The following is a 14,066-nucleotide window of genomic DNA, read 5'->3' as shown; positions in this document are numbered from 1 at the left end:
TGAGCAGGGCCCCAGCATCAACTCTTACGGTGAGCTGGTCAGCTGGAAAGCTAACAATCTGGGTTCAAGACCCGAGCGCCACGCAACCTAGTGGTTCAAAAGCATGCAAATGCGAGTAGATTAATAGATACCACTTCAGTGGGAAGGTAACATCATTCTGTGTGCCTTTGGCATTTAGCCATGCTGGCCACATGACCACGGAAAATGTCTTCAGTCAACATTGGCTCCCTTGGCCAAGAAATGGAGTTAAGCATCATGCTCTAAGAGTCGGACATGATGTGACAGGAAAATCTTTACCTTCAGAGCTTAACTACAGCACACTCACTTAAAGCCAAGAGGCATAGTCCTATTTACTGAACTTCTTAAAAGGGTTTTACCAACATAGTTTATAACAGTGGTTCCCAAACATTTCTATATCATGCACCCCTAGTACACTTCTGATATATTCTCGCACATCTTACAAAAGTTCAAAATAACAGCAACTAATTATGCATATACTCTATAATGTTGAAAACCCAAGTTTTGACACCCCCTGGAATATTGTCTCGCAGCCCCTGGTTGGGAACCCCTGGTTTACAATATATTGCTTTTACTGATTTTTCTTTTCTTTCTTTTTCATTTTTCCTTTCATTCTATTTTTCTGTTGTTTTTTTTTCATTTCCTTTACAAGATTATCTACATCTATTTTTGGAACAATCCCATATAGTGGGATTAATATCCGGTTTATGATTTTTAAGCATTTTAAGAGATTTTGAGTTTCTTAAACGTAACATAATGAACTTAGTTGTATACATTTCTATAAGATAGATAGATAATCTTTATTGTCATTTTTTTTTACTGGGGGCACAACGGTACACATCAAAAATGAAATTTAGTTGCCCGCTCTCAAAATGAAACACATATATGACACACACATTTCCCTAAAAAATTATTGTTTAGTAGTTGTTTTGGATACTGCTCACTAGAATGCTGTTTATTAGAATATGGAGATGTTTCATGGAGACTCAGCCCATTCTTTCACAAGCATGTCTATCAAAAGTTATCTTAATGAAAAACTTTCAAAACAGATTTTTAGATGAAAAAGACTTTGGCTACTCAATAATCAATTATTGGCCTAATCAAGGCTTCTGTAAACTACAAAGAGCTTTACTTGATCGAGAGTTTCATATAGTTACAGATAATCAGGAAAGCTCAAAGGGATACAAATGGTGAGACATCTCCCCATATGTTATGGTCAGGTGACCAATATGATCTTCTGAATTCTAAATTAATATAAAGTATTCTTGCATAGAGTATCCTTAGTTCAATGAGGCTTCCATTTAATAAAATTCCTGGAGAATGCTGTGTAAAATAGCAACTAGAAATTATAAAATGACAAAATTTCAGATAATTTAACAAAAGTAAAATGCATTTGATGTAACATTTTTATTTTATATTTTAAGGGTCTATCAGAATAAATGGATGGTCTTGACTGTTGTTGTAATTAGTGATAGAAACCAAGGCCTCCTAAGTCTGCTTCTCAAGATTCCTCTGCTCCTAAATGTACAAATCATTTCCAAATTAAAAAAGAAAGAAAGAAAGAAAGAAAGAAAGAAAGAAAGAAAGAAAGAAAGAAAGAAAGAAAGAGGAAGGAAGGAAGGAAGGAAGGAAGAAAGAGAACCCCAGCTATTTACAAAGAATGATGAACAGGCTCATGAAAACATTCTGTGTAAGAAGACATTACAGTCCATGGAGATTTTCAATCATCCAGGTCATGGATGTTCCAAAGGTGTTTTTCCAAAAGTCAATTGGACTTTACTGGTTTCTTCCTTGAAAATGTTTCACTTCTCATCCAAGAAGCTTCTTCAGTTCTAACTGAATGGTAAGGGATGGTTTCCTCATTATTCAGTTAGAACTGAAGAAGCTTCTTGTATGAGAAGTGAAATCTTTCCAAGGAAAAAGCTCAGAAAGTCCAGTTGTCTTTTGGAAAAGCACCCTTGGGATATAGCATGTGAAAATTAGGGTAGATTATGGAGAATAGGGGTTCTATGGTGTGTGTTTTTTTAAGTGAAAGAGAGAGGAAGCTTTTCAAGGGAGATAACCCTAAGGTCTTGAGGATAGAACATGATGTGCCAGGACCACATATGACCCTGGAAGCCTTTCATACTACACATATAATAAATGGTAGATTCCTGTTTTATATTTCTTTGGAGAAACAAAATGTATATTTTGTTATGTATATGAGGTGGTGATGGAAAGATTTAAATCCAGGATGTCATATTAAATCTCAAGACTTGGTGATAGGTATTACTAGAGTAGCTTTAACATGAATTGGATGGATTCATAGAGGTCCAGTCTACCAGGGCTATTCATCCTAAAGATTACGTGTAGTTTCTGCGTCGAGAGCTAGCGCATCTCCCAATGTCAACTACAGGAGAACAATGGAAGCATAAGGCTCTCCCACATGTGAGAAGCTTAGAAAGCCTTGGTTCAAAATTTTGGGCTACAGTGGGCCTTCACCTAATTCATCAGGTTATTTTTTTTTAATCCCATTTATATCCCGCCCTTCTCCGAAGACTCAGGACGGCTTACAATTTAAAGCACAAATCAATGTGCTTAGCTTATTTTGTTAGTGTCATGTATTAGTTACATCTGAATTTACACATCTACAATGTGTTTAATTGGAGCCTATCTTCAGAGATACTTTAGATGCTGCTGTTGATTCCCCCATGCAAGTTTTCATACAAAAATTGGCTGAAGCGGGACTCTATCCCCAAAAGGAGACAATTAAAAGAAGACCTCTTCTGATCCTCTAATTCCCTCTTAAATTGTCTTTGCAAAAACCAATATAAGAAAGCACTGAAGCCGTTACTGGAGACGGTACAATTTGGTATGCAGTTTCTTTCAGTGATTTCATTGACATAAACAGGGAGAGATCATCAGACCAGACTTGATATGTATCAATTATTGCTGAAAGGATAGCAATCATAATTTTGACTCAAGTATGCTACACAATACATTAATTTAACATATTTTGTGCCAGGTTGTGAGCAGAGCATGAAAGCAGGCAATCAAATGAGTCGGCAGATAGGAGGCCCATTATGCCATAAACACCAGTGGGCAGGAAAATAAAAGTCCATCACTCCTCTTATCCCATCTTCAAGGACATAATGGTAATAATGATGTCTGATGAGGTCCACCAACTCCTAACCTAATGGATTTTAGTGCAGTAGGAAATGACTGGTGCCGCGCTGAGTACGGCTTTGATATTTTCTAACTTTCTGTGTTACTTTCATTTAAACTTTGCAAAGTTCCCTCTGTTTTCTAAAGCCTTGGTGAAAGATAAGACAGTTTCTTTCTGCAGTCTCAGATTTTAAGGGACGCGACTTTTTAAAAAGGGGTGGGGAAACAATTTAGGTAAAAAAAGAAAAGAAAACATACATTTGCATTTGCTTTTCTAATAATAATAATAAAATAATAATAATAATAATAATAATAATAATAATAATAATAATAATAAGAAGAAGAAGAAGAAGAAGAAGAAGAAGAAGAAGAAGAAGAAGAAGAAGAAGAAGAAGTTGTTGAAGTTGTTGGAAGGGACCTTGGAGGTCTTCTAGTCCAACCCCCTGCTCAGGCAGGAAACCCTACACCATTTCAGACAATTGACTGGCCAGTCTCTTCTTAAAAACTTCCAGTGTTGGAGCATTCACCACTTCTGGAGGCAGGTTGTTCCACTGGTTAATTGTTCTGTCAGGAAGTTTCTCCTTAGTTCTAGGTTGCTTCTCTCCTTGACTAGTTTCCATCCGTTGCTCCTTGTCCTGCTTTCAGGTGCTTTGGAGAATAGCTTGACTGCCTCTTCTTTGTGGTGGCCCCTTCAGCAGATAAGAAAGGAACAGACTGGCTCCTGCCTTTCCATGTCATTTTTCTAGCCTGGATCGTGTCATTTGGGTTTCTTGGGAATGGCAGAAGCCATAATAATAATAATAATAATAATAATAATAATAATAATAATAATAATAATAATAATAATAATAATAATAATAATAATAATAATAATAATAATGTTATTTGTATACCGCCCTTCTCCCGAAGGACTCAGGGCAGTGAACAGGGCAATAAATACTAAAATACAAAGATACAAAAATTAAGAAAAGATTAAACAACGTGCCCAATACATTACAACAATAAGTTAAAATACGTTAAAACAATAATAAAACCCAAACCCATCAGGCCAGAATGGACTTTATTTTCCAAATGAGGGCTTCCCTTGCGAGTGATTAGCTCTGACTGAGGTTGTCACCTTATCTATTTTATTTAACATTAGTTGATTGGAATGGAAGAAGCTGTTTAAAATAAAAGAAATGTCAAGAGGTGTAAATATCACTGCTGGGGAAAAAAACACAAGTGAAGAATAGCTTGAAGGTTAAGAGTTCCTTGAGAAGAGCTATTTTCGTAGAAATTTTTAGTCCTTTGTTATACTGCAAACAGGTCAATTTGGGGGTTATTTGTTTCCCTTCCTCTTTCCCTCTCCATTTCCTCCTTGCACCCTATCCCCATTCTTCATTTTTCTTCTGCTGCTGATAAGAGAAAAGAAGTGAAAACACCTATATTTGCAATCTTTGCTTTGGAAGAGAAAATTGTTGAATGGGAAAGAAAAAAAAAGAGAGTGATATTTGCAGGGGGAGGATCAGTTCAGTTTATAATCAGATTACTATATTGTTTAGGTGGGGAGAAGATCCATGTTAGTCTGTGGCAACAAAATAGAACATCATCAGAGTTTGGAAGGGACCTTGAAGGAGATCAAGCAGAAAACTCTATACCAGACATGTCAAACACAAGGCCCGGGGGCCGGATGCGGCCCGCGAAGTGGTTTCATGCAGCCCGTGAAGCCATCCTGGAAACAGTGAGGGAACGGCCCCCACTGCCTTGGCCCTGGCCCAGAGACCCTCCTCCTGCCAGAGACCCTCAGATCTGTCCCACTCCTGCCCAGGCCCCCATAGGCACCCTTGATGCGAACGATGTAGAGCTCACCACGCCCACCCAGTAGGCCATACGCACTCTAGCCATGCCCACCCAGTAGGCCACACCCATCCGGCCCTCTGAGGGCAAACGCAATGCTGATGCGGCCCTCAATGAAATTGAGTTTGACACCCCTGCTCTATACTATATCAGACAAATGACTGTCCAGTCTCTTCTTCAAAGCCTACACTGATGGAGCAACCACAGCTTCTTTTTTATTATTGAAAAGTTTTACAATTTTTAAATACAATGAACTCCCTCCTCCCCCTCCCCTCTCCCCAACCCTCCCCTCCCCTCCCCTCCCCCCTCCCCGACTTCCCAGAGCTGAATACAGGATATGATAATACAAACATAAACTAAAATATGCTAACAACAAAAATAAAACATTAAGTTCTATTGGACTTTAACTCTCCATAGTCATAATATTAATAAAGTAAGAAATAACGAATCATACATCATAAAAATCCACTACTTATTCAAATGCTAAATGAAACTTTTTAGTCCCATATTTATTCTGAATATATTCAATCCATCTTCTCCATTCTACAATATATCTCTGTTGCGATTGGTCTTTCAAATATGCTGAAATCTTTGCCATTTCCGCCAAGTTGGAAACTTTCAAAGTCCACTCTTCTATAGTTGGCAATTCTTCCTTCTTCCAATATTGCGCAACTAAAAGTCTTGCCGCCGTAATTAGATGCAACAGAGCAGCCACAGCTTCTGAAAGCTAGCTGTTCCACTGATTAATTGTTCTCACGGTTAGGAAATTTCTCCTTAGTTCTAAGTTGCTTCTCTCCTTGATCAGTTTCTTGTCTTGCCTTCTGGTGCTTTGGAACATAAGTTGACCCCTTCTTATTCCACTTGTAGACATAAAGTCTGGTGGTGTCTTCAGGATTAACCCATTTTATTGGAGTTGCTATTCATAAAAGTTTATTTCCCAATACATTGGGTCAGTTTGGAAGGTACTAGCAAATTCCATTAATTATTTTATGGTTTAATTAATTTATTTTTAATTGATAGTTATTATTTTCCCCGTATGGTTTCATCTTCTTGTTGCAGTGCAAGGCCATGAAAATTTTTGGTAGGTTTCTTCATGTTTTTCTCTGATGTATCAAACTATGTTTTTCTCTTGTTACGCTTCTGTTCTAAACCCTAGCCTGTTTCTTTTCTTTTCTTTTCTTTTGTTTTCTAGAGCAGAATGTATGTGGCCTTGGCAGGCTGTAAATTGTACCTATTTTTATATGTAGCTTCTTTACAAAAATAATAATGATAAACGAAACAAAACAGGTAAGAGGAATAAAATGTGAAAGTGGAGCGGTAGGTTGTTGACTTCCTATAGATCAAGTGAGTTGGATATTTCTCATAAATTCTAATCTTTTATATCTTATAATAATAATAATAATAATAAGTTGGAAGGGACCTTGGAAGTCATCTAGTCCAACCCCCTGCTCAGGCAGGAAACCCTATACCATTTCAGACAAATAGCTGTCCATTCTCTTCTTAAAAACCTCCAGGGTTGGAGCATTCACCACTTCTGCAGGCAGGTTGTTCCACTGGTTAATTATTCTAACTGTCAGGAAGTTTCTCCTTAGTTCTAGGTTGCTTCTCTCCTTGGCAGGTTTCCATCCATTGCTTCTTGTCCTGCCTTTGGGTGCTTTGGAGAATAGCTTGAGTCCCTCCTCTTTGTGGCAGCCCCTGAGATATTGGAACACTGCTATCATGTCACCCTTGTCCTTCTCTTCATTAAACTAGACATACCCAATTCCAGCAGCCATTCCTTATATGTTTTAGTCTCCAGTCCCCTAATCATCTTTGTTGCTCTTCTCTGTACTCTTTCTAGAGTCTCAACATCTTTTTTACATCATGGTGACCAAAACTGGATGCAGTATTCCAAGTGTGGCCTTACCAAGGCATTGTAAAGTGGTATTAATACTTCATGTGATCTTGATTCTATTCCTCTGTTAATGCAGCCTAGCACTGTGTTGGCCTTTATGGCAGCTGCAGCACACTACTGGCTCATATTTAAGTGCTTGTCCACTAGGACTCCGAGATCCCTCTCACAGTTACTACTATTGAGCAAGGTACCCCCCTATACTATACCTGTACATTTGGTTTTTCTTGCCTAAATGTAGAACCTTACTTTTTTCACCATTGAATTTCATTTTGTTAGATAGCGCCCAGTGTTCAAGTCTGTCCAGATCCTCCTGTATCTTAAGCCTGTCTTCTGGAGTGTTGGCTCTTCCTGCCAGCTTGGTGTCATCTGCAAATTTGATGAGTTCCCCATTTATCCCTTCGTCCAAATCATTGATGAAGATATTGAAGGGCACTGGGCCCAGAACAGAGCCCATTTTTATGCAGATATATATTTCTACAGGATAAAACAACTTACTTAAAAAAAAACAACTCTCATAAACATCCTATGAGAGATCACATTTCAGGAACCTGTGCTGTGCCTGTGTAGCTAACAGTTCTGACCCAAAAAATTTTCAACTTTTGGAATGCACAATAATTATGTTCATTTGCATTTGAATGCAGATTTATCTAATTTAATATCTCCAAATCAATACAAGAATGGAAACTGAGATATTCAGAATTCAGAGATTATTTGCTAATAATATAAAAAGAATACAATGGAAAAGTGTATCAAATAATGAATATATTTCCAAAAGGGTAGTAAAAAAAATAGTTTGTATATACTGCGAAATAGAATTTGGGTTGGTCACCGGGAGCAGAAAATTGTTCTTCCAAGCTTTTGGGCTCATGCTGGAGCCCATCTTCAGGGAATTTCTCTACTGGAATATGTGCTTTGGGCTGTTCTGTGAGTCATGTTTATGTGATGCCTTCCTATTGGCTGATTGGTGTGTTGATGGCTGGCTATTGGCTGCTGTTTCCTTGGGCTACCAAGCCCTCAGGTCCTAAGTATTTGATAAGCTGGTGGTAAATCAGCACTCCTGTTAACTGACAAGGGGCCCATTTCCCAGGCTTCAATCATTTCCCTGGCTATTTTTGTACCTGCATGGCCAATGATCTTAGTTGCTGTGAAATTAAATGTGTGTCCATGTTCATTGCAATGGGAGACTACCAATGAGTTCAGGTCTCCTCAGATGGCTCACTTGTGTTCTTGCAATGTGGTGGCTAGTCACTCCCACTCTCAACCTATTCGGGGTCTTCCAGGTAGTATAAGGGAGATCAGATCCTTTAGCCGTATTCTCCTTTAATATTATTCCTTAGTCAGTGGTCTCCTTCCTCCAACTTTTAATTCAATTTTGTTCTTGTGTACCTTCAAGAATATTTGTTCTAGCCATAAAGCTGTTCCTAGATCCAAGTCAGCAGGCTTGGGGTATTTGTCCGTTCAGAGAATGTCAAGGATCTTTCTCTTGCTTGGTTCTCTCAACATCTGCCACTACGTCTCTCCTGATCTTGGGTGAGGCAATGCCAGAGAGAGAATACATTTTCTCAATTGGTGTAGGTTTGAGATATCCTATCACTAAGCATACTGCTTCGTTGACAGCCATGTCAACTTGTTTTATTTTCAATTAGAGGACTTTTTTTTTAAAGGCAGGTAGGACAAGGAGCCTGTAGTGCCAAGGCAAGTGAACATCCATGGCTGTCCCATTGTATATTTATTGCTTCTAGGATTAAGAGCTAAGAAGAATTCAATTTTAGTAGCAGCATGGGGGGAACAATTTTTAGCTTTCTTCTAATTTCTCATCTTATAAATCACAGGATATTAATTTAGCAAGGGAGAAAAAGCACTAATACCTACCTACATGCACTTCCATGCACATTTCTTCTCAAGTGTACTTTTTGTGTCCATACTTAGCTCAGAATATAGCCCTTCAGCAGATAATTTTCTCATAGGAAAATACATTTTTGTCTGAATACTCCTCTAATAAAAGCATTGGGGATATATGTTGCAGTAAAGTATAGATTTGGGGCTGGTATGTGAAGTAAGTATTGTACAGTGCTGCAAATTCTGTAAAGTGCAGATTTCAGCAACATTTTGGCCTCTAACACATTCAACAAGAATATGGAGACCCAGGTGTAGTCCTCTCCTAGGCACATATGCTGGTTACATGTTTTTGAACCAGCCTTTCCCTCTCAACCCTAGATTGGGTAGTTGAAAAACATCCATCAACTCACACTGGACCTGGATGGTATGTTACGCTGGAGCCTTCTGTATTGCTATGTCTTATCTTCTCTGTAGACTTTACATGAGGACAATGAGATGTTCTGGGATTTTCATTTTCCTAACAACTTTCCACAACTTTGCATGGTTTAAGCAATCAAAGCCATTTTTATAATCAGTCACCAGTTGACTTGTTTTGACAATTGTTGACTTTCTCAATTATTCAGCATGCAGCCCCAATAATGTCTCTTATTTTTCAGCTTTTTCTAAAACCATATTAAAGATCTGGTATTGCCCTTTTCATATAGGGTTCTAACATGTTAACTGGTGAAATTAAAGACATTGTGTGCTGCTTTGCAAATTCTGTTAAGTCTCCTTTCTTTAGCACTGCTATATAGATTGATCTCTTTCGCTCTGTTGATCACTGTGTTGTTTTCCACATTTGTAGACCTAGTTTTGTTAGAACCTTAACTGATGCTTCTTCTGTTGCTTGCCATATTTCTGTGGATATTCTATTTCCATAGCTTTGTGACTTGGTAATTACTGGAGAGCTGAGCTAACATCATCTCCTATAGCTTTATAAGGATGAAATATCTTCAAAGTTATAAGATGTTAACTTGTCACTTGTACCAAATTTCAGTATGTTCCTTCCAGCTTTGTTTATTCTTCTTGGAATCAATTACTCTCCATTTGGCATGTTTCAGCAAACTTGCTTTGGCAGAAAATAAATCATTTCTTCATATCTGTTTGCTCTGCCTTACAGTCCAAATGCATTTTTTTCTTACTATTTCCAACTTTGACATTCTAGTCTCTAGCTATAAGCAGCATATCTTGCTTGTAACTGTGCCTTTACAACTTCAGATTTTCTATTCCTTCTCCTCTTTCTTTCTTTCTTTCTTTCTTTCTTTCTTTCTTTCTTTCTTTCTTTCTTTCTTTCTTTCAACATCAGCAGCTCTATTTCTTTAATCTAGTTATACCACAAATGCCATTAATATTCTGAACAATCCTCAAGTGCTTATTGCCTATTTGTTTGATTCTGATAAAAATAAAAAAATGAATGCTTTAGTATTGTCGTTTCTCACATATCATGAAATTATGCCCTTGCCATTTTCACTAAAGTGATCTTCTGTTTTCAGTATCTTCCTATATTGCTGTTGCCCAGTATAAGTTGCTACTTCCTTTATCTGGGCAACTGGCATGACCTGCATGTGTAACTTTCCTAAGGCATATACTCTTGGCATTCATTTCTGATGTTCTTTACCCTCCCAGGAACATGCCATCACCACCATCACCTCCAAGATGAGGCAATTTATTATTGCCCAATACATTAAGAGGCTCTGTATCCAGTTCTTGCAGTTTATGAGGGCAGCATAATTTATAGAAGTAACGCATGAATGCATGATAATATGAACCATTCATAGATCCTCCATGTTTGGAGAAGGTCTGGTACATTAAACTTCACAGAACCAATTGCACTATTTTATGGTTGTGGCATAAATGGCTGTTCATGCTAATCACATTCAAATGATACATTTGATTTGCTTATCAGTTTAAACAGCCGTCAGAACATGCAGTCAAATCAAATCAACATTTTCATTCAAAGCATGGATGAGATTCATTCAGTTTTCTCAACTGATCTGAATTGTCAAATCTGTTTTGATCTGAAATCAGCTTCAAGTTGAGTATCAGTGCTGAATTTTCATAAAGAGGTTGCATTTTTGTCACATTGGGGGGCAGAGGTTTGATAACCCAACACCATATAATCCGTTATTCTGAAATTAAAGCCAATTCACATCTACCTTTTCGATATGGACAAATTATCTCATGAATGGTCTAGTATCAGACATCAACCATTCACTGAAGAGACAATCCTCAGTGTTTGTTATAATGAAATAGAACTAATCCTGAAATAATTTTCTTGGTTAACAAAGACAACCCATCAACATATTTCTAATATTTCAGAGCCCCCCATTGGGCAGATGCACCCTCCACATGGAAGTGTAACCCCTCAGAAGAACAGCAATCTTCTTGTCGTTATTGTTGTGACTATCGGGGTCATCACTATCGTTGTGGTCGTGATTGTGGCTGTGATTTGTACAAGGCGTTCATCAGCACAACAACGAAAGTAAGTCATTTGAACATCTTTGATCTTTGTCAATTCTCCCAAGGGCTTGAGATATTTAATATCATTTCATTGTAGGGAGGTTTCCCATTGATTTGATTTCCTGAATTTTGTCAAAGTGTTGATGGCACTACCGACAAGTAAGAACAGTCTAGCACATTTCTGTGACTTGAAGAGTAATACAGACGGTTACTTAAATATACCACGATAATTAAGAAGTACAATAATATAGTGAATAAACGATTATTTCCTTCTTACTTAACTATACCATGATGATTAAGATTGCTGGGGCCTTTCCCCATTGATGTAAATCTTGATAGCACTACAGACAAGTAAAAATAGAGTAGCACATTTCTGTGATTTGGACGGCAATCCAGATGGTCACTTAATTATGATGATGATTAAGAAGTACAGTAATATATTGAATAAATGATCATTTTCTCTTTCTCAAGAAAGATGCACTATTCAGACTCACCTTTCCTGGAGCAGGAATTAATAGAGCTTTAATATCCCCAGTAAAGTTGGCAATCTACATCCTCTGAAGTTCTTTATTTTTAATTCACCAAAGCCTTACCTAATTAACGTATTGAATTTAGCAGCATGGTTCCATGATATTTTCAGATGAAAAACACAAAAGGACTGTAATGTGAACCCTGGAATGGTTAAAACCCAAAGAAAAGATTGAATTCTCATCTCCTCAAAGGAAAAAAATGGAAGGGAACTGAAACTATTGGTTCATATGGGAGATATAGTCTGGCCTATTTTGCCAAATATCTGAAGTGCAGGTCTCTGATGTATCAGATGAACAAGTGGAGAATGAGTGTTGGAAGATGAATGGCCATTTATCTTATTTGAAATTTAAGATCTTTAACAAAGCAATTGAAATACTAGACTAAAGACTTGGCAGAACAAGAAGTAGAGATCTAGATATACCGAGCAGATCATTTGCCGATGCCTATCATAATGGCCACCATGACCATTGCTGAGAATTCAGGAAGCTGAAGTCCATACATCTTGAAGTTGCCCAGATGGGGAAACACTACTTTAACATAACTCTACCCACTGTGATTTCTCACTGATAAAAGACAATCAAACCAATGAAGTGAATATTTGTAGCTCAGGATTGAACTCTGTGGTCCTTGGTGATCTCTGAGCTTGGTTGCTTTCTTGCAGATGTTTCATTACCCAATGAGGTAACATCTTCAGTGCTAAGCTAGGGCTAGACTAGCACTGAAGACATTACTAGTTGGGTAATGAAATATCTGCAAAAAAACAACCAAGCTCAGAGAGCACCAAAGAACTCTCAATCAAACCAATGTCAGATCTTCCATTGGTGTTATGAAGGTTTGCTTAGGATAGCCCACATCCTTGTCTCTTGTGTGTCTGCTTTGTTGTTGTTAGTTGCGAAGTCGTGTCCGACCCATCGCGACCCTATGGACAATGTTCCTCCAGGCTTTCCTGTCCTCTACCATCTTCTGGAGTCCATTTAAGCTCACGCCTACTGCTTCAGTGACTCCATCCAGCCACCTCATTCTCTGTCGTCCCCTTCTTCTATTGCCCTCAATCTTTCCCAGCATTAGGCTCTTCTCCAGTGAGCCCTTTCTCCTCATTAGGTGGCCAAAGTATTTGAGTTTTAGCTTCAGGATCTGGCCTTCTAAAGAGCAGTCAGGGTTGATCTCCTCTAGGACTGACCGGTTTGATCGCCTTGCAGTCCAAGGGACTCGCAGGAGTCTTCTCCAGCGAGTCCCTTGCTTCTCATCCAAGAAGCTTCTTCAGTTCTGAAGAACTAAAGAAACTTTTTGGATGAAAAGTGAAACATCTTCAAGGAAAAACAAAGTCCAGTTGCTTTTGGAAAAAGCACCTTTGGGACAACCATGACTGAGAATCTCCGTAGACACTCTCCATTTCTTCTTTTCATGTGATTAACAGCCAGCATGGTGAATTCCAAAATCTGGTTTTTATTTGAATGTAAAAGTATTTCCAGAATAATATAGAATTTGATTGTATAAGGGTACTCTTCTTGTTCCTTGAAAAAACATTAGTTTGCACCCATTAAACAGCTAGCTTGAATAAAGTCAGTCTTACAAGTGAAGGCAGAAAATTAAGCTCCTGCTAAAATGCCTTCTAGCCTACTTTTTTCCTAATAGTGACAAGCAACCATTAGTTTGGGACAGGCTTTGAAGATGTGTAGTGAAAATGACAAAGGACCACCCAGGTGCTCAGAAAATATATTAGCCATTTTAGGCTCTCATCCATTTTTCCTTTGGATAAATTTCTGCTTTCAGCTTTGCACACAATATCCCTGAGCACCAGCATTGTCATTGGCTCTCTAACACTGAGTTTAAATGTACGTTGGTCCTGGGTGGTCACAGGGAAGCTGTTCAACTATTCTATATTCTTTACTGATAATAAAGACAAAATTATGTATTCTTATTACTACATCCACAGTATCTGAGGTTCCCTTTATCAAACATGGAAAAGGGAAAAAGGAAAAGGTTTCCCCTTTCCAGTTCTATATCCAACTCAAGGGGGTAGTGCTCATCTCTGTTTCTTAGCCAAGGGGCCCAGCATTGTCTGAAGACACTTCTGTGGTCATGTGGTCAACATGACTATATGCCAACGTGCACAGAACTCTGTTACCTTCCCACCGAAGTGGTACCTATTTACCCTACTCGCGTTTGCATGCTTTCAAACTGCTAGATTGGCAGGAGCTGGGGCAAATAACAGGTGCTCATCCCGTCATGCGGTGCTCGGCTCTTGAACCCTGGCTGTCAGCTTTCTAGCCAACAAACTCAGCATATTTAACTACTGAGCCAT

General features: G+C 38.3%; 1 protein-coding gene across 1 annotated transcript in view; it reads left to right on the top strand.

Annotated features, from left to right (window-relative positions):
* DCC (DCC netrin 1 receptor) overlaps positions 1-14,066 on the top strand; it is a gene marked incomplete at its 5' end in the record, with an annotated part of 1,142,764 nt that overhangs the window by 1,058,486 nt on the left and 70,212 nt on the right. The window contains one exon of the mRNA XM_083355563.1: positions 11,090-11,252. Coding sequence (XP_083211689.1) covers positions 11,090-11,252 — 163 coding nt within the window. The remainder of the gene's footprint in view (positions 1-11,089; positions 11,253-14,066) is intronic.

Source organism: Vipera ursinii (genome assembly GCF_947247035.1).
Source record: "Vipera ursinii genome assembly, chromosome: 2".
NCBI lineage: Eukaryota > Metazoa > Chordata > Lepidosauria > Squamata > Viperidae > Vipera > Vipera ursinii.
This window is presented reverse-complemented; position numbering and strand designations above follow the sequence as displayed.